Here is a 27,756-nt window from a genome sequence, read left to right as displayed (position 1 = left end):
CAGCTTCCCACCCAGCTCTGGCTGGGCACCGTCGAAGGCAGTGCGGGCCACCCAGGTGGGCGTCAGCTCCCACACTGAGCGATGGGGCGCTTTTCCTGCCCAGGCCTGGGAACAGAACTGGTTACAGTCAAGCTGGGAAACAAGGTGCCACTGGGGTCAAAACAAGCCTAGTTCCACACCTGCTGGACAAAATGTGCACCAGTCAGGACCCAGGGCCGGGGCTATAGGGAGGCCCCAGTGGGCAGGGGAATCTTATAGCCGCTCCGGAGGAGCACGAGGCAGGCGGCCAGCCCCAGAGCCCCTGCCAGCAGCACGGCGCCCAGGGCTTTGAGGAAGGAAGTCCTGGTCCGGGTGAAGGAGCCGGGAGCCATGATGCCGAGCAGGGCCGTGCTGACCGTGAGCGTGTAGAGAATGGACACACCTGTGTTGAGAGCGACGATCTTGCCGAACTTGGCGAACGGGGCGATGATGCAGAAGAAGAGGGGCACTGTGGCAATGACCGTGGTGAGGGCGCTGGACACGATGGCCACTCCCACGTGCCGCACGGCCTCCAGGGTCCGCCACTGGCGCTGCGAGTGGGCATCCTGGGTGCAAGGTGAGGGCAAAGGCTGAGGCTGGGGAACCTGACACACCAGTGGGGTCCCTCCCTGCTTGGGGCCGGCCCGTTCCCAGATGCCCCCCATTCTGCTTCAATAAATGGGGCCGGTGACAGCACCTCCTCCCCGGGCTTGGTGGGAAGATGGACAGATTCCCTGACAAGGGCGCACAGGCAGGTGCCCCGCGGTTGCTAGGACAACCAGGCTGCTGCTGCTTGCGTAGTAGGTCCTCAGAAATGGCTCTGATTGAAACAGATTCCTTTCTTTTGACCAAAAGCAGCTAAAAACATAACTGATTTAATTTCTGTATTTATGAACGTTTCCATACCACCACAACTCTGAATTAGGAGAAAACAAAACACTTTACAAGACCCAGAGCTGGGGCTGGCACGGAGTCTACGAGCATGTTCTTGCAAAGCCACAAAGTTACGACTAGAATGGGCCGCCCCGCTCCCCAGGCTGGAGAAGGAGACTGGGACTCAGGGAGGCAGGGAGGGCCCTTGGACCTCACCTTGTCCGACCCCTAATGCTCATTAGAGAAACAGGCTGGGGGACGGGCCCTCCCAAGGCCCACGACACCGCTCTGGCGGAGCTGCCTTTGAACCCACATCCCCTGGGCGTGGAGATTGGCCGTGAAAACCTCAGCCCCTAGAACACAGTCTGGTTGGGAGTGGGGCACCAGGGGTGTCCAGCTGGCGTTGGCGGCCCCTCAGCTGCACTGGGGACAGCGGATGCATGGGGTAGGGCTGGCAGGGCACTCACCTCAGCCTGGTGGGGGGGCAGATTCTCTCCGGCCAGCAGGTAGCCTTCAACCAGATGGACGCAGTAATCCACGGAGGAGCCGACGAGGATGGACAGGGAGATGGCTTCCACGGCCCCCATCTCCCAGCCGCTCCAGTACATGATGGTGACCACGAGGCAGACGATGCCTGCAAGGGCAGGGGACGGCGGGCAGGCGGCTTGGACCCAGCCTCCCCCACACAGTCCTGGAGGGGAGGTGGGAGAACTCAGGGGGCCCTGGGGAATGGGGCGAAGCCTAGAGTGGAGCCCCCACCTCTGGTGACAGGAGGAACCAGGAGGACCAGGGCCAGAGGGAAGTGGGGGTTCTGGGGGAAGGGACAGGTGCAGCAACGTAACTGGGCCAGGAGCTACCACCTGGCGACATCCAGGTCCCTCCTGAGAACACACAGGCTGGTGGGGCACTGTCCTGTGAATGAGCGTCACAGAGGGTCTTTCTGCCTGGGGTGGGGGTGGCTGGGAAACCTTCACCAAGGACATGTGACAGTTAAGGACGGGGAGGATCCCGCTGACCTGAGGCCATCAACGGGACCCCTGCCCACTCCTGGGCCCACAGCCCGACGTCTATTGCCCCGCCCCCCCCAGGCCCACGTACCCAAGATGCTCAGAAGCACAGGGAGCAGGAGGAGCACGTGGGTGGTGAACACGGCCACCGCGGCCACGCAGATAAGCAGGGACAGGGCCAGGCCGTACAGGGCGCTCTGCACCCCTGGAAGGCAAGAGAAGAGGGTACGCAGCTGGGCTTCATGGGGGGCGTGCCTATAACTACCCCCCCCACCCCTCCGTGGTTCAGGTTACTGGGGTCCCACAGATGGGCACCGTCACAGCTAGCCGTGTCACTCTGGGTAAGCCGCAGAACCTCCCTGAGCTGCCTGGGCAACACAGGGCAGTGAGAGTACCCACCCCACACGCATCCTCTGGAGTTTAAGGAACACAGTCAGGCCCTTGGCAAGGGCGTGGCCCCGGGAAGGCCCATGGTAACAGGGAGAGAACTGCCATTACGGGATCGCTATTACTGTCTAGGTGGCCAAATTAAGGAGCAAAGAATGCGGTCAGGTGCCCCTGAGCAGGAGACCCACACTCGGCTTCTGACTGGGGCTCCTGGCCACTGGGCCATTCCGGTTGCCCCAGGGCTCTTGGCCAGAATGGAGAAGATGACAAGTTGCAGCTCAGACAGGCCATGCCATGCCCTCCCTGCCCAGGTCACCTCTCCATCCCCCCTGCTACCACCTGCCCCTCCAGGCCTGGGGAGTTAGGGGGGTGAGGAGCTGGGCTGCCGCTTGCCTATGATCTCCATGAAGATCTGTTTCCAGTGCTCACAAGTCTGGAATCCTCGGCGCAGGGCCGAGCCCTCGGGGAACGTCTGCAGCTGCTGCTGCAGGAAACTCTCCCAGCGCAGGTAGTCCGAGTACGTCTGGAAGGAGGACTTGCCCTTGTACGTGGTCTGTGGGGCACATGAGCCAGTGAGACAGGTGGGGGGCAGTGCCCACTCACCCTTCCCAGGTGACGGCTGGTCCGCTCTGTGGCAGGTGCAGCCGGCCCTTGGCCACCTGGACACGGAGAGTGCCCCAGTCCAGGATTACTTCCCACTGGCCTCTGGGTACAAGGGCAGCAGGTTCTGATGCCACCAAAGTCCCCATCCCTTTCCAACAGGACCAGCGGCAGCCCCCAGGGCCCCCATGCTCTCGTGCACCAGCCTGTGCACATGCTGTTCCCTCTGCCCCCACAGCCAGCTCCCATCATCCTTCGAGGCTCTCACGGGTTCTGTCTCCTCCAGGAAACCTTCCTGGAAGCCCCAAGACGGGACTCTGCTGGTCTCTGCCAGGCCTCGGCGTGTCCCCATCAGAGCTATTGTCACTGCCAAGCCACCCACCCACCTCCAGCCCCCAGCTCTGCGGAGCCGTTCAGCGGGGAGACAGGCCCTCACCCTGCTCTGGGACCTTCACACGTATGCTCCCACGCCCACTTCTGCTCTCCCTGCGCACAGACTCGCTTATAGCATGTGTGTCTGCGCCTTGGTGGGGTCAGCTTGGAAGGGACGCCCTGTGGTGTGGATGAGCCCGAGAGGGGATTCTGTCCTCTCTCAAACTGTCTCAGGCTTCAGCCTTTGAAAGGAAGGGGATTCGGACAAAGGGCAGAGCATGGGTGAGTCGGAGACCATTATGCCAAAAGGGATGGGCCAGACACCAAAAGACCGGTGTTGTGGATTCCAGTTACCTCGGAGGCCCACAGTAGCCACGTCCACAGAGACACGAAGTAGAACCGTGGGTGCCAGGGCTGGGGGAGGGGGGGAGGGAGGTCGTGTTTCACGGGACAGAGTTCGGGAGGCGGATGGTGGTGCCGGTTGCATAACAATGTAAATGTACTTAGTGTTACTGAACTGAACTTCAAGAACGGTTAAGATGGTCGATTTTACGATGTGTGTTTTACCATAATTAAAAAAAAAAAAACCTGCCCGGGGCTTTGAAGTGGTGTCTACACTAGCCTGGGGCTCCCTTGGAGGAGGACCAGGAGGGGCTCTGGGGCCTCCTGACTTGGTGTGGCTGCTTATGCGGCAAGTGGCAGATGGCAGGAAGGGAAGCAGGGCGGGGGGCCAGAGAACAAGGATGGGTTTTCATTCCCCGTGTCTCTACGTGATGGCCCTGCTGCTTCCCGGGGCCTGCCAGACGGAGGGCAGGGATCTATAACCCTGTGCTTCAGAGGACGCACTGGAGGCCGGCGGGGAGACGGGACTGGCTCAAGGAGACACAGCGGACCAGGACCACAGCTGGGACTGGACCCTGGGTCTCAGCACACGGGCAAGAGCAGCAGGCTTGGCAAGCCTCTGGAGCCAAGTGTCACGGCCACGGGGCCCCGCAGAGGCCCAGGTCAGTCGTGCTTGTGTACGTGGGCCTCCCTCCTTGGACGGAGTCCAGGGAGTGTCAGATTGAGAGGAAGTAGTGAGGTGTGTGGATGGCTGGCCCCTGGCTACCAAGCTCTCCTGGGGGAGGCCCAGCACCCAGGTCTGTGGCCCAGAACCCGGCCCCCCCAGAGTGGCAGAGGGAAGCGTCCTGGACTTTCACCAGGTTCCAGCCCCACTGGCTCCCTAGCCCAGAGGTGACAAACCAACACAGACCCTGGGCTGGTGCGAACAGCCTACGTGGTAGAAAGGGCAGCGCCCTGCGGTCTGGTGCCTGCTTGAACACTTGATGTCAACACTCATAACCATGGGGACCTGGGGGGAGTAATTTCACCTCTAAGAGCCACCCCTCTGATCTGGGCCAGGCACCGTGAGGCGAGCACTGTGCCTGGAGAGGCCGCTGGGAGCTCACCGACTCAAAGGCCATGGAGATCCACTGCACCCGGCCCTCCTTGACGCCCACCGCCCCGTGCGACAGCTGCCCGGGGAGCAGGTTGGGCTCGGGCAGCTCTCTGCAGTCGGGATGTAGCATCTGCAGGAAGGAGGACGTGCTGTAGCCTGCGGGGAGAAGGGGAGAGAGGGGGTCGGGCTGGGGACCCTGGGAGAGCACCCCTCCCCACCCCCCACTCCACCTGGGCATGTGTAGTCACCCACTGGGTGAGCGTGTGGGAGGGGCACAGCCCTCCCCCAACCTCCAAAACATGTCTGTCACCAGTGGTAACCTACAGCAGTCATTTGCCATCAGGGTGGAAAAGGACACCTTGTGGCCCCTTGAGCAGAGCCCTGGCATGACCTCACCCGGGTTATCTGTGTCCGCCCCGGCCCTGGCTCCTGAGTGGGAAAAGCCACGCCAGCAGGTGTGCCCACACCCACTGCACACATCCCCACACACGTGCTCCTCTGCACCGAAGCGTGTCCGTGCACAAGACGGCTCTAAAGACTCACACTCCCCTCGCCCCAGTGTGGATGCAAACTCAAGCACACACGCGTGTCTGCAGGACTCATGCCAGGCATGGGTGTCCTCGTGGCTGTCCACCCTGCGAGAAGCGTGGCCTCCCCAGCGTGTCCTCCCTCTGACAAACAGCTCTTCCGCGCACCTGAGGGCAGGCACTGGGCCCCGCCCGGCTTCACCAGCGCCGAGTTCCCTGCGATGGCCTTGCAGAGGCGACACAGGTGCCCGATTTCTTTGAAGAGATCAAAGCTGCTGTCATAGATGACACTGCCCTTTCCCAAGGAGACACAAGTGGGTGCGGGCCGCTCAGTGAGTTGGGAACTCGGTCCTGAGCCCCGCCCCAGGGAGAGAACGTCCACAGCTCCCTGCCACCGTCACAGACATCAGGCTGGAGCCTCTGCATGGTTGCCTGAGGTCCCTGCCCGAGCCCACTCTGTCCTGCTCCCACCAGCACCTTCTGCTCCCAACACTGCCCATCCTGCACAGGGCCCCTAGGCTCACCCCTGCTTGACTCACTGCTCTTTCCTGGGCTTTCTACTGTCTCTCCTCCCTCTGCACAGCCAAATTCCCTGTCCTCCCTCACCTGCTTTGTCTCCTCCCTGCCTCCCCACCCTCCTCCGAACACCTGGGGGACTCTCGGTTGGGGACTGTGCACACAGATCGCGGACTGTCCTGGCTCCCGAATTACTTCGGGTCTGAAATCCTGTATACGCAGCCGGACTGACTTCTCAAGGCAGGAGCTCTGACCCTACGGTCCTTCCCACCACCTGCTCAGCACCCATTCCACGCCAGACAGACCTAGCCACAGCTCCATCAGTTTCTCTCCCTTCCAACACCCGAGAGCCCAGCGCAGGGCACAAGGATCCACAGGGGTAGGAGCCCACATAGAGAAGAGGGCCCCGCAGTCAGGCATGCAGCTGGGGCTGTGGGTGCAGGGAGGGGCCTCCAGCAGAAAGAGGAGGGTGGTGGGGTGGGGGGGAGTTACACACTTGTATCTCCCTCAGCTCCATTTCAGCCCCTCATGGTGAAGGGCAACCAGCTCAGGCCCACAATGTACCCAGATTCCTGGGCAAGTCTAAGAGCTCAACCCTGATCAGCCCTCAAGAGAAACAGTGCCCTCGAGGGCCCGCGATGGTCCTGTCTGGGCCTCGTGAGCAGTCAGAGGAGCAAGAGGGCTTGTGGGGAGCTGGGCCAGTGGCCACCTGAGCTGGTACTTGTTTGCAAGCCTGGTGCTGTCCGGCCCTTTGGCATCTGCCCAAAGTGGGTCCACGTACCGGGTCTCCGATGACATGGTTGTCCACCTGCTGCGTACGGTTGATGCCAATAATTCCAAAGACCACGAAGACCATGGCCCCTGTATCCACCAGCGGCCGCACGGCTGGCTTCCCGCAGCCCGTGTTCACGCAGGGGTTGAAGCCGAAGGTGGCAGAGAGGCGGGCCTTGGGCACTGCAGAGGGAGTCACATCTGTATGGGAAGGCGGGGCCCAGCCTCCCGAGGCCCCAGTGCAGCCTCCCCGCATGTACCTTTCTCACTGGGCACATAGAAGAAGCCTTTGGTCGGGCCGTCGGGGCTGGAGCTGAGCAGGCAGCCAGGAGGCGCCGCGCATACACGCCCGTGGAAAGGGGGCTTGTGGGACTGAGCAAAGTACACTTTCCTGTGGAGGCAAAGGAGCCCCGTTGAGGCTGGGAAGGCCAGGAGGAGCCTGGGAGGTGAGGCAAGCACAGCCGCGTATGGCTATGTGCGACAGCTGGAAGAATGCAGGGACGGACTTGGGGGGGCCCCAAGCACAAGGATTTAGTCTCAGGTTGGGGGCTGGGGTTTGGAGGTCACTTCTGATCTCGCCACTGCCAGGACGTATCATGTGGCCTGCTCCACAGCCTCCGGCTCTGTGGCTCTGTGTGTGTCTCCCCACCTGCGGCATGAGGGGTGGAGACCAGGAGTTTCCAAACTGTCCTTCAGGAGGTGCAAGAGTTCACAGAGGGGCCCCAGGCCAGCCTTGCAGTTCCCTGCTCAGGAGCACCCCCGCCTTAACCTGAACAGTTACTGAGCCTTAAAATTCTGCATGAAGCCAGGGTGCCATGGTTAGCTTGTTCACCATTGCACCTGACATGCCTCAAGGTTCTTTCTAGAATGTTCTAAGCTCGTCCAGGCAGCCTGATCCTGGTTGCTGTTGTGTATGTGCAGAGTGAGCCCAGCCCTGGGCTCAGGGGAGAATGGGCAGAGGGACCCCCACCCCCTGAGCCAAGGTACCCTGGGCTGGAAGGGCCCAGTGAGCCCGTCTTGGTCACCTGCCCCCACCTCTATGCCACTGCCCTCTGCCTCAAGTGGCGTCCAACCTCTATGGGTGCCTGGCGCCCGCAGGCCAGGCTCTGTCAGAGGCCAGAGCCCTGCGTGTCACCAGCGCAGGGCCCTCACTGTTGCTCTCTAGGCCCAGCACCGCTCCCCCTTCCAGAGCAGAGCACGTGCCATCATGTGTACCGACGCTGTGGCTGACTTGGTAGCTGCTGTCTCCTGCTAGCCAGCCTAAGGGCAGGAGCCACGTCTGTCTTGTATCCCCAGCATCAGCGGGGTGCCGGCACACAGTCGGTGCCGCATGTTTGATCAATGAACAATGAAATACAGCCTCAATGGACACATGAATGTGGGGCTCTGGTCAGAACACAGGCGCCCCCAGCTGCTTGGAGTCCCCCGCCCCTCAGGGAACAGAGTGCTGTCACCCGTTAAGTATTTTGGGGGCACTTTTACATGCCAGGCACTAGGCAGGGCCTGAGTATACAGTAGGTAAATACAATAGACATAGTCTCTCTCCTGTCTCCTTATGGTCTGGCAGGGCAGGGGGGGTGGCATTAATTAAATACTTGCTGAATTAATTATATAGAGAAAGTCAATAGTGCTTTGGAGAAAAGGTACAGGGCGTACCCATCCACTCATTCGGCAAGTGTTGACTGAGCACCCCTGGGTGCCAAGCCCTGCGCTAGGTGCTAGGGACACAGCGGGGGAAACGGTCAAGGTGCCCACCGCAGGATGCTCCCAAGGAAAGACAGGTTATAAATCACAGGTCAGAGTGATTCCAGGTGGCGATGGGGATGGGAAAGGGAGCAGGGGTAACACATGGAGCAGGACCGGGCATGGTTCTTCCGGACGGGGAGGGAGTTCCGGTCAGGGACAGCCTCTCCCAAGAGGGGACATTGGAGTGGACACCTGCATCCTGGAGAGAAGTCATCGTACCCAAGGAGCTAGGGAAGAGCATTCTAGGCAGAGGGAGCGGCAAGGGCAAAAGGCCTAAGATGGCACCTGGCTGGCACGTGAAGGAGCAGCGGGGCCCGCACGAGGCAGAGGGGTAGAGGGGGGAGCAGGTCACTGGCCTGTCCTCTGCGCCGGGGTCCCCCACACCCCAGTCCTGGGCCGAGAACTCTCTGAATGCATGCGTGCACATGGACAGGAGTTTCCTAAAGGTGCCCGCTGACATCTCTCGGGGGAGAGGGGATCTGGCTGGAGGCAAGGGGCTTATCCTCGAGGCTGTTACCGCGTGTGCTGCTGCTCCTTGGCGGCCGCGTAGAAGCTGAAGTCAAACTTCCAGCCCCGCTTGGCGTCGCAGGCCAAGGTTGTCACCATCCACTTGCGGGAGGGGCTCGCCGGCTGGAGCAGCCCTACTGTAGACATACAAGCGGTCAGCTTCTTGCTGAAGTTACCCAAAGGCGCTCGATACACCTAAGCAGTGGATCGACAGAGACAAGACAGGTGACTCCGGGGGCTGCCTCGGCCTGGGCCCGGCCTCAGGCTCCGGCCCCTCCCTCCAAGGCAGGCCCCCCCACCCTGTCCCAGCCCCCGCCATGGGGGGTGGAGGGGGCAGAGCCCTGGGCAGTGGCTCAGGAGGCCTGGGTTCGAGTCTGCAGATGGAGCAAATGCTTCCCTCCCTGTCTGAGCCTCAGTCCTTCCTCCAGCGAGCATCGCCTCTGCCCAGGCCCTGAGCGGGGCTCTGAGCGTACGGCAGCGGGTGAGATGGGCTTGGTCCCTCCCCCGTGGAGCTGCCAGTCACGGTGGCTTCAGGTTCTTTTAGGGGCTAGGAATGTAACAGGATCATAGGACACGGGATAAAGGGGCAGGGGAGGACGAGGGCGAACTGAGAAGTGGGCCAGCGCAGGGCTCTAGGAGGGGATGGCATTTATGCTGAGGCATCGGTGAAGGGCCTGCCATGCGTTACGCTGAAAGGAAAACTTTCTAGCAGCGGGAACGGCAATGCAAAGGCTCAGAGTCAGAAAACACCTCAGAACCTCATCGTTCAGATAGAAATATAAACCCTGAACAAATGAGTCGACACAGGGTATAACTTGTCAAAAAACCACATGATTCTGAGAGGGAGAAACAGGAGACCTGCCGGGGTGGCCCTCAGAGGCTGTTTTCTGGGGTGCTGGAGCAGCTGTCAAGACCAACCATATACTGCCTGCTGAGCACTTCCTGTGCCCCACATCCTACGTACCATGCCGGCTTTACCCCACGTACCTCCAACCCTGGCTGTGCTTCATGCACCCCATTTCACAGATGAGGAGACTGAGGCTCAGAGAGATTAAGTAATCTGCCCAAAGACACACAGATTATAAATGGCAGAGTCAGGACTCGAACCCAGGTCTGGCTGACTTGGAAGCCCATGCTGTCACCACTGTAGGTGCCAAAGACCTGGCTGGGAGCGCGTCCTCGAATGCCTCACAGTCCCTGCCTCTCCCTCCCTACATGGCGAGGGCCCACCCATGCAGCTCTGAGGGCCCCTCCCCCATACTGGTGGTTTATGTCCCGGCAGCCCAGGCTCACCTGGAAGGAGGGTACCTCCCCGTCCCCAGGGGACACGATCTGCCAAGGGGCCGGTACGCTGGCGTTGAGAGAGAACCTGTACACAGCCGGGTGGCCTTTACTCTTCACCTTGGAGACATACACAGTTCCTGGAGAGTCTGGGAGACAAATGGAGGATGGAGGAGGGGTGGACAGTCACCTTGCCTGGCTTCCCCCGACCTGGAGCAGGCCACTCTCTGTTCTGTGGACTGAGGAGCTGAGCCCTGACTTGGGCTCCTCTCTAAATGCTGCCTCTGTTCCTCTCTGTTGGACCGAAACCATGGCCATGATGGGGGTGCTGGTGGTGGACGTGGGGACGGGGTGGTGGCATATATGAAGTGGGAGGTGGAGGTGGTCACCAGGATGGAGTGGCAGCATAGGTGGGCGCATTGACAATGATGGTACAAGTTGTGGTGAAGCTGTGCCATCTGGGCTAGGGTAGTGGCGGTCCCACTGTGTTAGGGGGAGGGGCTGGAGCTGCAAATGATCACGGCAGGCACAGGGGGTGACGACAGCCATGGGGCGAGAAGGACACACAGAACTGCCCCATAGGGGGGCTCATTCCTGCACATGTCCCAACATCCCAGCCTCTGATGGGGACCCAGGCAGGGATAAGCCAGCCTCCAGGGCTCAGGATGCCTCTGCCCTCCTCCGGACACTCAGGATGGATCTGGCACACACTGCATGATCATGGGGCGTCAGAGGCCTGGCTGAGGTCGTGGCAGGAGGGGATGCCACTGTTCTTAGTGAGGAGCACTAGCAGAATAGTGGGCGAGGGCCTCGAGCTCACCCCCCAACCCAACCCCTCCTCAGTGACCCCAAAACACAGACTCTTGTTCCCATAGGAACACCCTCGTATTAGGCAGGATCTCCCGAAGCCCCCCCACCCCAGCCAGACCACACTCCCCACTAACCCTGTGGGGCGGCCTCAGGCCGGCTGGCCCAGGGGACCCCCGAGCCCCGCTTCTTCTTCTCCAGGGACGTCCGGATGTTGTTCTGCACGCTGTGGGGCTTCTCCTGGAACAGACCTACCCCCGCGCCTCGTTAGGGACGGCAGGGCCTTCCTGGCTGAGCCCAGCAGGCGAGGGCAGAGATGGAGAGAGATGGCCCCCCCCCAGGGCCATGGGGCCCCCCGGCTTGGGGGAGGGGTGACGGGGGTCTGAAAGAAACTGGATGGAACTGAAAAAAGAAGCCAAATACTGAATCTTGGCCAAAGAAAGGCACCCGTTAGCTCCATCCAGAGAAAGACACTCGGACGCTTTCCCTCCTCATCCTCGCCACGCCTCAAGTCCCTCCTCTGTCAAACGGGGTGATGTGGAACCGCCAGAGGGTGGCGGAAGGACCAAACGGGACACTGCATCTCATGCATTTAGCTCGTGACAAATGCTTGATGAGTGGGAACAATTAGACATGGGATGTCGTCAACTAGCAGAGATGACAGGAGACTGTCCTGTTTCGCCTCAACCACTGGGGATGAATTTTCTGTTTTCTTTTGTTGTTTCACGAGAGAAATTCTACACCGTCAAAGACGCAATCTTCACGGTAATTCTCGGAGGTCGCTATCATTAACCTCATATGACAGAGCAGAAAGCAGAGAGGTTCGGGGAGGTTCTGTGACCCGCAGAGGAAGTGAGAAGCGGAGCCTCATTTGGATCCAGTCCTGACGGCCCGAAAACCCTTTCTGCTACAGCACCAACAGGCCTCCCTAAGGGCAGCTCAGAGAGCTAAGAGGGGCAAGGGGCCGGTAGCTGGACTTGGGCTCACGTCCTGGCCCTTCTCTGGACAGTTCCAGGAGCTTTGGCACCATCCTGGGTTTTGTCCATCCACGAAAGGGGAGTGGCTTTTTGACTCCAGCCCCGAGGGATGGCAGGTGGCCTCATAGCAGCAGTGGCAATGGAGTTTAATGTGTATGCGCAGGCGGGCGGGAGAGGAGCCGGGCATGCGGCCGGGGCTGGTTCCAATTTAGGAGGGACTCTTCGGGCACTTCTCTGAGCTGCAGTCGATTATCATGCATTTGGCTAATGCCATTACCGGGGGGAAGGCCAGGTTAATGTGAACACCGCCCTAATTAAATGAAGGCAATTATAGCAGTCAGCGGATCTTCTCCTAGGAGCTCAAAGGACTAGCCCCGCATCTTCTCATTTGGTTCTAACTGACCTGGCAAAGCTGTATGACCTGGGCCAACCTCCCCTACCCCCAACCCTGACCTCAGGCTCCCCTCTGTAAAATGAGGGCCTGGATCAGACCTGTAAAGCAAGGGGACATCCTTAACCCAGCTCCTTGCTCATCCCTGACACCCACTCCATCACCAAATCCTATGGATTTCACCTCCTAAAAACCTCTTGACTCCGCTGTCACCATAAGCACACTGGCCCCAGGCGCACTGTCTCATGTTCAGATGAGGGCACCAGCCCCCTACCTGGTCTCCCAGCTAGCTTCCACCCTGGCCCTCTCGTCTGCCTCCACACAGCACCTAGGAGACCGGATCATGGCCCTTCTCTGCTTAAAACCCTCTACTCGCTCCCCCTGCCAATTAGAATCAACTGCAGACTCCCCACTCCAGTCCTCCACTCCCTGGCCCAGCCTACCTGGCTACCCTTAGCTCCTGTGACCGACTCTCTCAAACTTGGCCCTGGTCTTGTCCACCTCTGGTGCTTTCCCCTCTGCCTAGACCTCTTCTCTTCTCTCTCTCTTTCTCTCAGCCTGGCTAACTCCTTCCCTTTCTTCGAGTCTCAGCTTAGACATTGCCTCCTCCAGGAAGCCTTCCATGATGCTGCGCTTCCCAGCCTCCCCATTCTTCCTCCATCACAGCTCAGATCTACTATTACTAGGTTGGTGCCTAGCAGACAAATGAACTCCCTGAGCTCAGGAAGCCTGTCCTGCCCACGACGGTTTCCCCAGCACCTGGGAAATACCTGTTTCAGGAAATGGGGAAACCCTCGGACTCAGACGTGGAGTGATTGGCCAAGGTCGCATGGTGATGGGGAGCCCGGATCTTACACCTTGTAGACCAACAGTCTTTGAGACCTGAACTCCAAAGAGAGCAGGGAGCCACAGGGGACTCGCTGGCCGAACGCTCACCTGAGCAGGTGATGCAGGATATGCCCTCAGCACTCAGGTTGTACTTGAGATCCAGGAGCACCTGGATGTTGGTATCAGGCCGGAAGAGCAGGGGGGCCCGGCTGGCGGGGCGGAGCCGGCTGGCGAAGACCAGGGACAGGATGAGGACGGAGACGAAGAGCCCTGCCAGGAGAGGAGGCACGCTAGGCTGGGCCGAGGGACTGGGGCCCAGGGGGCCTTCACAGCCCTGGGGAAAAGCTGCTCCCTTTATAGGGGAGCTGTGTCGCATGGGGTCCCCAGAGAGCTGGCAAAGGTGTGGCATGCCAGCCTGCGGGTGAAGCTAGTCAGGGATTGGTCCTCTGGGGGCTGGGTTTGGATGTTATTCATATCACTTGGGGGGCAGACTAGAAGCTACAAGCTCATGTTCTTGGACAAGAACCAGCCACCATCTTAGAGTACTTAACAGTTTATAGAGAGCTGGCATGTCCACTTGACTACACAATCCTAAACACTGTCAGTGATTATAATAATAACAGCACTCAGCATTTATTGAGCACTTACTGCATGCCACACACTGGGCTGAGTTCTTTCCCTGCACCATGGCTTGCCCTACAACTGCCCTGTTAGAGATACTATTCTTAATCTCAGTAACGCATAGGAAACTGAGGCTCAGACTGACGGACACACCCAAGGTCACGCAGCCAGTACGCGGTAGAATTAGGATTCCAACCCGGCCAAGCTGGTCGGACTCCAGAGTCCAAGCATTAAGCACTCTGCTCTACCGCCTGGCATGATGACTGGTACACAGTAGGTGCCCCATAAACAACAGTTATGCGGGAGCAGCTCCATTCTACATGGGAAGGGGGTGAGGCCCAGGGAGCAAGACGCCAACCCAGGGTCATTTGCAGGAGGGGGCTGGGCTCTCAGAGGCGGTATGTCCTTTGGGGGAGTCTGACCCCATGCCTCGGGCACTGGGGAAAAACTGAAAATCAGAGGGGAAGGAGGGCGGAGACCCCACTTACCCACAATCACCCAGCGGCTCTTGACAGCGGACCACAGGGCCCAGTGGTGCAGTAGCTCCTGCAGCTGGGCAATGAGCTGGCCCCGGCTGCCCCGGTCGGGGGCTGGCTGGAGGCTCTCGGGGGGCACAGACACCAGGGACACGTCTCCCAGCTCCAGCGACACTGCCAGGGCAGAGCAGTGGCCCATCAGATGTCAAAGCCCACCCCGATCCCCGTCCTCTCTGGGGAAGTCCCAGTGCTTGACGAGGATCCCTGAAGGCCATCAGGACCAGCCTGTCGTCACACCATCTCGTCAAAAGTGACCTCCCTGGCAGATGCAGGCGCGAGTCTCGCCAGGGTCAGCAGGGCAGGCCGGCGCCAGAACTCACCTGGCTCTTCCTCAACGTTCAGCAAGGGGATGTCATCATCCAGGTAGGGCATGGGGCCCTGGGCAGGGCTGCCCTCAGCCCGCTCAGCAGCGGCGAACACATCCCCGGGGAAGTGCAGGGAGCTCTTACGGCCACACTTCTGGTGGCAGCTATGGAGAGAGTAGGGGAGAGGGCTAAGCCCCGAGGGCCCCAGGTGTGCAGGGAGGGTGGGGCAAGGCCCCAGCCTCCCCATGAACCCCGGCAGCACACTGCTGTGGACATCTCTGCTCCCAGAAGCCTGTTGCCTGATTTCTTCCTGGGGCTGTCTCCCGCCCCTTCCACCCAGATCCCCAGTGCCACCACTCTTCCTCTGGGGAGACAGAGGGTGACGGCAACCATGATTCAAGGAGAGGGTGCCCTGTGCTGGTGTGTCCCGCCCCAAGCCCAGAGCCCCTGCCATTCCTAGTACCCAAGCCCAGCCAGCCACCCAGGCCTGACTCCATGTGGCCCTCCTCCCTCCCTCCCCACCTTCCCCGACCACCCAGCCTGCAAGACCCCAACCCCTTGACCTCTGGCAGCAACCATGGGCCGACCTGTCCAACCCTGCACACAGCTCACTGTGTCTAAATATGGTTACTCCACCAAGGCGAGAATGCGAGAGGCATTTAACATAGCGGCTGGCATGGGGGCTGGTCAGACCACTGGATTTAAATCTCGGCTCTGCTGCCTCCTGAATGGGTGCCCTTGAGAATGTCGCCCACCCTCCCCCAGTCCTTGTTTCGTCATCAGTAAAATGGGCAAAACAATGGAACCCAGCTCTGAGGGTCCTGGGGGCAATAAGGTCTTACATAAAAGTACTTTGCCCACTCCCTGGCACGGAGCAGGTGTTCCCAAAGGGTAACTACCCAGCAGGACTCTCTTCTCCCTCCTTGCTCCCGCAGGAGTGCCCAGCATAGAACTGGGCACACAGAAGGTGCTCAATAAGGGATTACAAAGCTTTTAGAAGAGAGGGTGGGGCTCTGAGTGGCCCCGGAGGACCTGTTATGGACATTCAGGGAGAGGAGGACACAGCCCCTCCCGCCCCTGCTGGCCGCTCACCTGGTCCGGCAGGTGCTCTCTAGCGGGGCCAGGTAAAGGCTCCAGATGCCCAGGGCGGCAGGCATGGTGAACAGCACAGCCAGCCAGCAGCAGGACACGATGAGAGACATGAACAGGCCAAAGTCGTGGACAGCCGGGATCTGGCAACGGAGAGGTACCGGTGGGCTGTGAGGCCGCTCAGGCCCGGAGTCCAGGGAGCCTGGGCCTCTGCAGCCAAAGGCACTCAGGACCCCAGACCACTCCCAGAATGAGGCAGGGCTCCTAGAATGAGGCAGGGTGAGGAGGCCCAGGCTGCCAGCCGCTGGCCCAGGAGAACATCGGAAGGCAAGGGCTGGTGGAAGGAGGCACAGGAGGGAAGGAACAGTCCCACCTCAGGGGCGGAGGCTCAGGTCCACACTGCAACCCACTGCCCACCGTGCTGCCTGGCACAGAGCAAGCACTCGCTAACGGTCATTACCCAAGTGGGGTCAGAGAAAGACAGCCCGTTAGACCAGGCCACGGGTGAGTGACAGTAAGGGAAAGAGTGCTCACATGTGCACCTGGGGCTGGGGAGCAATGGGAGTGCTCCAGGGTGTCGCAGGGACCCCCGCATAGGGATGTGGAAGTCAGAAGGGAACTGTAAGCAGCAGCACATAAGCCTTCGCTGTTTGTGAAAAACTTTGACGACCAGCTCATTTCAGTCCCTGGATAATCCACACACAAAGCAAGTGAGGCTCAGAGGTCCTGAGGTCACACGGCCAGTCACAAAGGGGACCTAGAACCCAGCTCTGCCTGTTTTCTGGATGCAGTTCGCTAGCAAGGCCTGGATAATCCCAAAGCATCTAGTGGTTTCTAGATGGGACACTTGGCCCAGGTCATTAAATGTTTTGAAGGCTCAGGTGGCTCATTGCCTTTCAGGTTCTGTCAGCACCAAGGACCTGGCCCAAACTCAGACCCTTCTCCTGAGCCCAACTCAGGGGCCTGAAGGAGCATGGGGCCAGTGAGAGGGACGTTGACCAGAAGGATGACAATGCAGGGTGAAGCTGGTGGGTGGAAAGAGCTCTGGACTGGGGGTCAGGGGACTTGGTCAGGCTTACCACTTACCAACTGTGTCACCTTGAGGAAGTCACTTTACTTCTCTGGGCCTCAGTTTCAGTATTAGGAAAATAGGGATGTAACCGTACCTTTGTCGTATGTCTTGAAAACTAAACGTGGAAGAGCTTTGGAAATTGCCACACACCCTTCAGGGCAGAGGTTGGATGACTATTAATGAGCATTAATAATAAATACTATTTGCATTTTCATAATTTTCCCATTTGTGAAGTTCTGGTAATGGCAACCAGTAGCAAGAACGGAGTCTAGGGACATGGCAGGTGCTTTGAGGAAAAGGCTGTATGGCTGCAAGAGAAGGGGTGAGTGGGAGAAGCAGAGCCCAGGACCCATGGGAGGAATGGAGAGGCCGGGCCAGGGACAAAGGCAGTCTCTCACCTGGGAGAAAACATTAGCTGCATAGGCAGCGGCTGTGGTCAGGGAGGTGAAGAATGTGGCCTTGCCGGCCGTCTGAATGGTGTGGATCATCCGTAGCTGGGGGTCCTCCAAGTGTGTGGCCTGGCGGTAGGTGTTGATGAACACAAAGACGTCGTCCACACCTATGGGCGGGAGCCCCAGGCCAGCAGGGGCAGGCTCAGGATCATGTTGCTGTCTCCAGAATCAGACCCACGCTGGGCCTACGCCAACCCTGAGTGGTCCCCTAGAGGTCAGGCTCCACGGGAGTCCTGCTTCTCAGCCCGAAATTTGGAAAGACCCATCCGACTTTGGCTCTACCCACCAAGAATCCAAGCCCTACCCTCCATGCTCCCTGGCTCTACTCCTTCCCCAGAATGAGGTCCCTTAGTCCAAATCTTCACCTCCTTTCCACCATTCCCACCATGCCACAGAGGCAGCTCACCGATGCCCACGATCACAAAGGCGGCCACCCCATTGAGGATGCCCAGGTACTGGATACCGAAGACCACATGGTACAGGAAGAGTGCCACCAGGCAGCTGAGGCCAATGCTGGCAATCCCGAAAAAGGACAGGAACACTGGGCAGGGCAAGAAGCACATGGGGTAGAGTGGGAGGGTCCAGCAGAACACACACCCTTCAGGGACACAGCTGGGTCCTGTCTCACACCTCTTGTCCCCTCAGAGTGCCCTTCACCACCCTGGGTATGCCCTGAACAGTTCTCATGCCCAGAGAGAAGGGGCCAGGCAGGAGGCCAGAATGGCAAAGGGTGCCATCTGGGTGGGTGGTTCACAGGCCCTCATCTTCATAGAACTGACCTCAATTGCTAGTAGGGAATTATCATATATTTAACGTCTGTCACCCCAGTAGACTAGAGGTTCCATGGGCGTAGTAAATGTGTCTGTGATGTTCATCATTGGATCTCTGGTACCTCAGAGCATCCGACACATAGTTGGTGCCCAATTACTATTTGTTACATGGATGAATGAATGTCTTTTCCATTTTTGAAGGTATGACTAATCTGTCATTCACTCGGGCAATAGAGAGTACCTACTGTATACGCAGTAAGAAGCAGCCAGGATATGGGAAGGTGGCAGTGTTAAAGTGAACTGAGGAACAAGGGCAGCTGACCTGGGACTATAAAACAGGCTACGGAATAATCCATAAAGGAGGGTCCAATACTCCAGACTCCCCCAAAACAAAATTTTTAGCAAGGAAACGATGGTCAGAGGGCACAAGGTTAACCATGTGAGGTCCCGGGAGTGGGGGCCTTCAGGTATGGCCCGAGCTGTGTCTAGACCTCAGTCCACCTGCCTAGGGTTGGAAGGTGATCTCTGCACACCCCGCCCCACCAGCTCTGACATGGCAGATTTGAGATGATTTCTGGCATTCTGGAGAAGGCAGGCTTTGGTGGAACAGGAGCACGAGGGGAGGGGGGGAGCTGGCTCCTGCTGGACCTTCTGAGGAGGCCTACCTGAGCAGGAGGTGAGAATGTAGACGAGGGCCGCGATGCAGCTGCTGCTGATGAAGGCCAGGAGCATGTCATTGTTGAAGGTCCTGCGCACCTCGTAATCAAAGAGGTCTGTCCCCCCATACAGAACCTGGACTTTGCTGGGGGGGGGGGTGGAGAGGAAAGACGGAAGTGGGTTGCAGATGGCTGTTGATGCTTGGAGGAACAGGAGCTGTCCACCTCCGCAGTGGCTCTTTACCTTGGCTCTACGTTGAGTCACCTGGGGGCTTCCAAAAATCCTGATGTCCAGGCCGGACTCTAGACCAATTAAACCAGAATTTCTGGGGTGGGGCCGAGTCATCAGTGTTTAAAAATCTCCCAGGTGATTCAAATGTATGGCCAAGGTTGAGACCCTGCTCGAGACAGATAATAATCAATTACAGTCAAATCCTTTGTCATCTCCCAATTCTCCATATTCCCTCAAAAACCTAAATTCAAACCAGCTTCCACATATGCAGTTTTACACGGCTATTCAGTGTGCAGGTAACACAAGCTGTTCTTAACAAAAACATAATGGGCTGGTTACATTGAGTTTTAAAATACAAACAAGAGTGACATCTGCTTCTGCCATGATGGAGTGATAAGACGAAATCTAGATTTACCCTCCCCATGAGACTAACGTAAAAAGAAAAAGAGAAAAAATATAAAACAAGACTCTGAGATCAAGAGTCACATGCTCCTCTGAAATCCACTTTAAACATAGACACAAATAGGTTAAAAATCAAAAGGACAGAAAAAGATGTGCTAACTCAAACCAAAAGAAAGAGGGAATGGTTATGTTAGTAACAAAGAAAGTAAATTTCAGAGCAAAGAATATTAGTAGGCATAAAGAAGACAATTTCAAAATGATAAAAGGTTCAATTCATCCAGACAACACATCAACCAATTTGATCCAATTGGTATTTATTTATTTTTTTAAAAAGATTTTATTTATTTATTTGACAGAGATAGAGACAGCCAGCGAGAGAGGGAACACAAGCAGGGGGAGTGGGAGAGGAAGAAGCAGGCTCATAGCAGAGGAGCCTGATGTGGGGCTCGATCCCAGAACGCCGGGATCATGCCCTGAGCAGAAGGCAGATGCTTAACTGCTGTGCCACCCAGGCGCCCCTCTAATTGATATTTATTAAACACCCCACCCAACAATAGCAGAATATGTGTTCTTCTTAAGGGCACAAGGGAACATTTGGCAAGACAGACCACAATCTGGACCATAAAAGAAGACCCAATAAATTTAAAAGGACTGAAGTCATACAAAGTATATTCTCTGACCACAAAAGAATTAAATTAAAAATCAGCCACAAAATGATGTTTAGAAAATTACCAAATATTTGGAAACTAAATAACATACTTTTAAATAACACATGGGTCAAAAAAAGAGATCAGAAGAGAAAATAGAAAGTATTCTGAGGTTAAGCATCTGTCTTTGGTTCAGGTCATGATCCCAGGGTCCTGAGATCGAGCCCTGAGTCAGGCTCCCTGCTCAGTGGGGAGTCTAGTTCTTGCTCTTCCTCTCCTCTGCCCCACCCCCCTGCTCGTGTTCTATCTCAAATAAATAAATAAAATCTTTTTTAAAAAAGTATTTTGAATTGAATGAAAATGAAAACACAACATACGAGAATTTGTGGAATGTGCTAAAACAGTTCTGAAAGGGAATTTTATAGCAATAAATGCCTATATTGGAAAAGAAGAAAGGTTTCAAATTAATGATCTCAGCTTCTACTTCAAAAAAGTCTAACAAGAGAAAATTGCAGGTAAAGTAGGCAGACAAAAGGAAATAATGAAGATCAGAGAAGAAGTTCATGAAGGACAAAACAAAACCAAGAGAAAAAAAGCAAAGAAACTTAAAGCTAGCTCTTTGAGAAGAAGAGTAAAACTGACAAACCTCTAGCCAGACTGATCATAAAAAAAGAGAGAAGATACACACGAAAGAGGTGACAGCATTACAGTTTCCACAGATATTTAAAAGATAATAAGGGAATATTATGAACCACTTTATACCAACAAATTTCACAATTTAAATGAAATGGACAAATTTCACGAAAGACTCAAAACTACCAAAGCTCATTCAAGAAGAAATAGACAACATTAAAAGCACTAAGTATATTTTTTAAATTAATTTTTTAAAAATTGAAATAGCCCTGTGGGTGTATGTGTGTGTGTGCAAATAAAGAAATAGGTTGATGGAATCAAGAGTCCAGAAATAAACCCACATATATATGGACAATAGATTTTTGTCCTAGGTGCAAAGGCAATCTTTGTTGAAGGGATAATCTTTTCAACAGATGATGCTGGAACAATTAGGTATCTGTATAAAAATGTGTGGCATCTCCATACACTGGATTACTGCTCAGCATCTAAAAATAATAAACTATTGATACCTGCAACAACATGGATATAACATAAAATAATTAGGCTGAAAGCGGTCAACTAAATGAGCACATACTATATGATGCCATGGATATAAAATTCTGGGAAAACAGAAAGTGGTGCCTGAGGTAAGGGTGGACAGACAAGAAGGGGCAGGATAGAGTGATCAGCCAAGGTACAGGAGGAAACTTTTGGGGGAAATGGATATGTTCACCATCTTGATTATGGTAAAGGTTTTATGGTGTATACATGTGTCAAAACTAATCGAGCTGTAAATTTTAAGTATGTGCAGTTGGTTGTATGTCAATTATATCTCTGTAAAGCTGTTTAAAAAACCAAATGGAACATTTAAAAGCCAAGTAGAAAAGATCTTTGGATTGTCTACTTTGTTGAACTAAATAGGTTAATTGATCTTTCATTAGAGTAGAACACTGAAAGTTCAAGCAACTGTTTTCATTCATTCATTCATTCATTCATTCATTTGTACAGCATTTATAGAGTGCCTTTGAAGTTCTAGGTCCTATCTTAGTTGCTGGTTATAAAAAGACACAGGCCCAAATTTTTACTCTCAGGTATAAAGGAATAGCTCGTGGAAGACAATATTCCTGCCACGAACTACAAAAAGTCAGATAAAATTCAGAAATCATCTGTTTGATGACAGTGGAGAGTTCCTAAAGTAATGAGAAGCAGAGGAACTCCAGAAAGAGTCTGGAAAGAGAAGAACCTGGGAAAGGTAAGTTGCCTTCTACAGCTATTTTCATCCTGGAAGCATCTGCTGATTCTGAACACAGGCAGAAGGCTGAAAATCAAGGCTAGGAGTCAGATGAATTAGCAGAGTTTTGGGCAGAAACTTGTAGACCAGTAGAGTATATGGTCAGTCTCTCCCTCAGTACTTGTGCTGAGTACTGGAGCTGCATGAAGCATTAGACTAAAAGTCTAAGCAGAAGGCCTCTGAAAAGATAATAAGGGAATATTATGAACATGGAGTGGCATGGAGTTTTTGTTTTGTTTTTGTTTTTGTAGTTTTGAGAAACAAATATTAGAGTTTGTAATCTGTCAGGGGAAAGAGTTGTGCAGAACACACCAGGCTCTCAGTTGAAGATTCTAGAGAACCAAGGGCAAACAAGAAGCAGACTGAGACTTCGCAGGGCTGCAAAACAGCCTTGACTCAGCAAAATGGTTGGCTACGTAAGGTGATCAGTCACAACTCTGTCTGCCTAGTGGAGAGGAGGATAAACTTTCTGTGCAGGAAAAAATATCATCTGCACCTCTGTTTTTTATACACAATGTTCACCACCCAATAAAAATTACCAGGCATACTCATAGGCAGGACCACACGACCAAAAACCAAGTGAAAGAACAGACTACAGAAACAAATCTACAGGTTATCCCTATATTGAAAGTCAGCTGATAAGGACTTTAAAATAATGATAATTAATATGTTTAAGGACAGAAAGGATAATATGGACAAAATAAATAAAATGGAAGAATTTCACCAGGAATTTAGATCAATAACAAAGAATCAAATGGAAATTCTCCACAGAAAAACATAACATTAACATTAAAATCTCAATAGACATTAATTAGCAGATTAGATATGACAGAAGACTGGAGTATAATAGTGAACTGGGATATCTAAAACAGAAAGAAATGAAACATAGAACATAGAAAAAAACCTAAAACCTTGGAAAGAGCACTTAAAACACATGGAACTCCATGAAAAGATCTAACTTTGTGTAATTAGAATCCTAAAAAAGAATCCTAAAAGGAAGAAGGGATATTTGAATAGGGAATAGCCAGGAAACTCCTAAAACTGATGAAAGTTATCAACCTACAGGTTCAAGGAGTTCCGTGCACCCTCAGCAGAACATATACAAAGGAAACTACACCAACATAAATCATAGCCTCGGTGAAACCAAAGCCAAAAAGAAATCTTAAATGCAGCGAGAGAAAAAAGATAAGTTTTCAAAGGGGCAACGAAAATATTTACAGCTGACTTTTCCACAGAAATGATGGAAGTCAGAACACAATGGATTGACAGCTTTAAAGTATTAAAAGAAAATAACTACCTATTTATAATTCTGTACCAGCAGAAATAGACTTCGGAAATGAAAGTAAAATAAAGATGTTTTCTAGGCAAACAACACAATTTATCACCAGCAAACCTGAGCTAAAAAACCCCCAAAAAACTACTAAAGAGTGTTCTTCAGATACAAGCAAAATGATTCCAGAGGGAAACATGTAGTTGTAGAAAGTAATGAAGAGCAACAGGAAAAGTAAATAAGTGAGTAAATATAAATGAGTACTGACTCAGTAAAGTAATAATGTAATGTCTTACGGGGTTTAGATGTATATAGAATTAAAATGCATGCAACAAAATGCAAAAGCCTGAAGGGATATAAGCGCAGTGCACGTGTTCTAAGATTCTAGTATTATCAGGGAAGTAGTAAAAGTGATTATGTGTATTATCCTGTAATAAGTCAAGGTGCATGTTGTCATCTCTTGGGTAACCAATAATAGAATAATAAAAAGATCTGATTATTCCACAAGAAGATACTCAAGTCAAGTCTATAGGGACTCTGCTTGTCAGCACACCTGTGAAGGTCTAGGCGGATGGGAAGCAGAAGCGAGGCTTTTCCACGCAGGCAGAGGTTTTGTCAGCAGCTAACGTATTACGCAGAGGTAACTGTCGGTATCTGAAACCGTAAAGATCCTCCTGCAGCCAGCCCCTGCCAGTGCCTTTCCAACCCAGCCAAGTACCTATCTCAGGAACACCTCCATTTATTCATCCATCCACTCATAGACTCATTCATTCCCAAGACAAATCCCTACTGGGGCTAGGCCTATGGAAGTGAACCAAGAACAATCCCGGGCCACAACAGACTCACACTCTACTGAAACATAGTGAAACTAGACTTCCTCAAACTTTAAAGTGCAAACAAGTCACCTGGGAATCCTTCAGGTCAAGGAAAGGCCTTGAGATTCTGCATTTATAACAAGCCCCCAGGTGATGCTGATGCGGCTGATCTGAGGACTGCCCTTTGAGTGACAAGGAATTAAACAACTAAAATACAGACTGCCAAGGGCTATGATGGAACTGTAGCTGAGAGAATGAAGGAGCCCACTGAAACTCCCACAACTAAGTGGAGTCCCTGGTATGCGACCCCAGGTATATCTAACTCAACGTATGCTTTTCCCTGCCTCATTTAGGGAGAAGGAAGGGCACAGTGGAAGGGGGCAGAGTGGGCTTTTGATCCAGCTTCAGGGAGAAACTGCCCAGGCTGGATCTTAGTGGATGAACAGAAGTTTCCTTGGCAAAGAAGCATGGCTGGGAGAAGGCTCCTAGTGCAGCGACTGGCATAAAAGCACAAAGGATAAGGGGTCCAGATTAGAAAGCCTGGATTTTTTTTTTTTTTTGAGAGACAGAGCATGTGCACAAGTGGGGAGGGGCAGAGGGAGAGAATCTTAAGCAGGCTCCACACCCTGTGCGGAGCCCAACGTGGGGCTCGGTCTCAGGACCCTGAGATCATGACCTGAGCCAAAATCAAGAGTCAGATGCTTAACTGACTGAGCAGCCCAGGTGCCCCAGAAAGCCTGGATTTTAATGCCATTCCACCACTTATGGCTTTATCATTTTGGACAACTTCTTTAATTGTGCTGTGCCTCAATTTCCTCAATGTAAAATGGAGATAATCATAATAGCACCTACCTCATTGGGTCAGTGTGAAGATTAAATGAGATAATGTGTATAAGGGGCTTCTACATGCTCTGTGCCACATGAATGTTAGCTCTGATTTTCACAGTAGTTGCACAATGTAGTTGCTCAATGTAATGGATGAGTAATGGAAGGAACAAGGGCATTTCAGGCAAAATGATTCCTCCTGTGTCTGGGGCTGGCCTGTCAGGGCAGAGGACTGAGAAGCATTCCAGTTATTGTCCATCAGGACTGACAGATGAACTATTTAATGCCTTTTTTGGGTGAGGGAGGGCCTAGTTATATTCTTAGACACATATCCTAAGGTTTCCAGTACAACCAAAGCACCCACTGCCTCAGATTACCTTCACATCTCTTGGCTCATCCACTCCTAATGCCTCCAGAAGGGTATCAGGACTCACCATCCCCACTTTACAAGTAGGGAAACTGCAGCCTAGAGAAGAAGAGTGACTTGCCAACTATCTCCCTGGGTAGTAGAGGCAGAGGGGCCAATACTCCTTGGTCAATACTCTTTCCAGAAAGCCTTCTAGCACCACCTCAGGAGGAAAGCAATACACCACACACCCAGGGGCAAGAGGTGTGGGATTTCCTGCCTTCGCCAAAGCTGTCATGTTCTCTACCCATTAGCACTGATCAAGAAAACCAGTGTTTCAGCTGTCAGAGTGACAGTGAGGATGTACTGGCTCTGCCCCTGATTCAGGTAGAAAGACTTCCCAGGGAGATGGTTCAGGGCAGGTGATCTGGGGTTTAGGAGAAAGAAGCACCTGGAAGAGAGTTTCTTGCCCTAACACAGCCCTTTCCTGGTATACACAAGGGCAAACTACACGCTGGGTGCAGCTGGACCTCCTACCTAGTAGACTGCTTGGCCAGCATGGCCACGTAGGTGACCACAAAGCTCTGAAACTTGGCCCGCTGCTCCTCCCAGCGATCATCCACCGAGTAGTAGTTGGGCAGGGGTGCTCCAAACAGGATCTCGCTGCGCAGGAGGGAGCTCTTGAGGTTTTCTGCGGAGAGGCCCTCGTCCACATACCAGTAGAATTCGGGGTGAGTCATGGCCAGCTCTAGGGAGCCTGCAGGGGCAGGGGTGGGGGCCCAAGGAGCTCAGAGGGTCAAGTCCCCCCAACCCCTCCATCAGTGTCACCCTGCCCTCGCTTGCCATCTGACTCCTTTCTAAGGGGGTAAGAAACTCCCCCTCAGGCTGTCTCCAACTGTCCCTAATGGGACAGAGAGAGGGTTGCCCAAAAGCAACAGCCCCCTAGACCTGCTCAGGCAGGCCCCAATAAATTCACATTTTATTGGCATGTGAACTTCACCTAATTCCAAGTCTCAATCTTTGCAGTCTTAGAACTCCACCTTCCCATTTCAGTCCCCCTCCATCTGCCCAGAACCCTGTCCACGTGTCCCTTAAAAGGTACACCTAAGCCCCCAAGACCCGCAACCATTCTCTAGCCCCCTTCAAGTCTCATCCCTAAATGACCTTGCACTTACCCCACCTTGGTCTTCCTTCAACCCCAGTCTCTCCCCCTATCTTCCCCTGATTAGATGCCCAGTTTTCTGTCACCACACCCGGGCTTCCCTCTAACCAACCTCATGCCCAAGCCCCAGCCCATGCTTTCTCTAACTCCCAATTTCCCTCAACCGCGATGTGTGCCCAAACCTCCTTCCTTGCCTCCCTCAGATCCCATCTCACACCCAACCCTGCTCCCAGCCCTTGGACCTATCACCTTCAGGTCACACCCAGCAGTCAGCTGCAGCCTGACTCCGCCCCACAGCTGAGTCCCACCCCATCCTCCTTCAGGTGTGAATCCAAGGCCAGGTTTCCTATGGGCCTCTAAAGTACCTTGTCTCAACCCCAGAAGACCCAACCCCCAGCCTCATCGAGGCCCTGCCCCTTACAAGCCCCACCTACCCAGGGGCCCCATCTCTTACAAGCCCCTCCCTACCCACCGGGCCTCACCCCGGGCCACACACAGGTCTGCTCACCCCGGATGTCAGCCAGGTCCTGGCCCATGCCATCATAGTAGATCTTGCCGCCTCTCTCAGTGGGGAAAAAGTAGGTCATGAGCGAGCTGGGGGGGGAGCAGTAGGAGTAGGACCCTAGTGGAAGGTCCTTGAGCACCTCATGGGGCTTCCAGCAGAACTCCCGGAAGCCTGGGTGGTCCATGATCTTGCGCTCAATCTCGTGGATCGTGAGGAGCCGCTCACTGGTGAAAATGTTGCGCTCTGCGTCGCCGCGGGCCAGGAAAATGAGCTCGATGCGCCAGTGCGCATGTGTCTGGGTGTTGGCGCTCACATAGGACCGGGAGTAGTCCCAGCGCGAGGCACCTCGGCGGGCTCGGCTCTGATTGGCTGCAGCCACAGCAGGGGGTGGGGCGCTGGGTTGGCACCGCCCATTCTTCTTGAGCCTCTGGTTTATTGGGCCTTCACTCTGGTTGGCTGCCAGATCCGCCGGGGGTGGGGCCTCGCGCCGAAGACGCCCACTCCGATTGGCTCCTGGTTTCTGGTCCGCAAAAGTGTCGGGAGATAGGCCTGGGCCATGCATTGGGGCCTCAAGGACCGCCCGTGGGATCCTGTTGACAGGCCGGGAGCGGTTGCCCAGATGCAGCTGCTGCAACTGCTCTGAGATAAGGCGCTGGAGCGTCTCAGAGGTGAAGTCGGCCAAGTCGCGCCGGTTGCGCCCCCAGGACCCAAACTGGGACTTGAGCGCCAGCGCGAGGGCATCAAAGCGCTGGGAGGCCTCGTGGTTGCGGATCTCAAAGGCGTTGTAGGAGATGTCAATGTCCAGCGGCGGGTAGTAGAGAAACATGAAGGCCGACAGGGCCATGGGGATGCTGCAGCCCAGGAAGAGCACCAGCCCCGCACAGCACGGGTTTGTGAAAGCCCAGCCCAGGGTACTCCAGAAGCCCGAAGCGGGGGGCCGGGAAGGCAAGGTCCAACGCCGCCAGCAACACTGCCCTCCTTCCCCAGCTTGAGGCCCTGGCTTCTGGGCCCTCCTAAAGGCCTCACCCGTTGCCTCCTCCTCCTCTTCCTGCTCCTCCTCTAGCCACACATCCTGCAGCAAGGGGTCATCCTCCGAGTCCAT

At 54.6% G+C, this 27,756-nt stretch overlaps 1 protein-coding gene across 1 annotated transcript; it reads right to left on the bottom strand.

Moving 5' to 3' along the window:
• Window positions 1-221: 221 nt before the first annotated feature.
• Window positions 222-27,756, bottom strand: DISP3 (dispatched RND transporter family member 3). Its single transcript, XM_026520181.4, has 20 exons — window positions 26,658-27,756; window positions 25,525-25,744; window positions 18,557-18,693; window positions 17,528-17,662; window positions 17,068-17,228; window positions 15,601-15,740; window positions 14,524-14,672; window positions 14,156-14,317; window positions 13,155-13,316; window positions 10,988-11,101; window positions 10,056-10,192; window positions 8,773-8,957; window positions 6,770-6,900; window positions 6,520-6,692; window positions 5,391-5,517; window positions 4,706-4,851; window positions 2,679-2,838; window positions 1,990-2,103; window positions 1,359-1,525; window positions 222-584 (listed from the first exon to the last, which is right to left on the bottom strand). The coding sequence occupies exons 1-20, from the start codon at window positions 27,754-27,756 to the stop codon at window positions 222-224; spliced, it is 4,182 nt and encodes a 1,393-aa protein (XP_026375966.3).

The sequence above is a fragment of the Ursus arctos genome, unplaced genomic scaffold (genome assembly GCF_023065955.2).
Source record: "Ursus arctos isolate Adak ecotype North America unplaced genomic scaffold, UrsArc2.0 scaffold_32, whole genome shotgun sequence".
Taxonomy (NCBI): Eukaryota; Metazoa; Chordata; class Mammalia; order Carnivora; family Ursidae; genus Ursus; species Ursus arctos.
The sequence above is the reverse complement of the archived record's forward strand: the minus strand, read 5'-3'. Positions and strand labels throughout refer to the sequence as shown.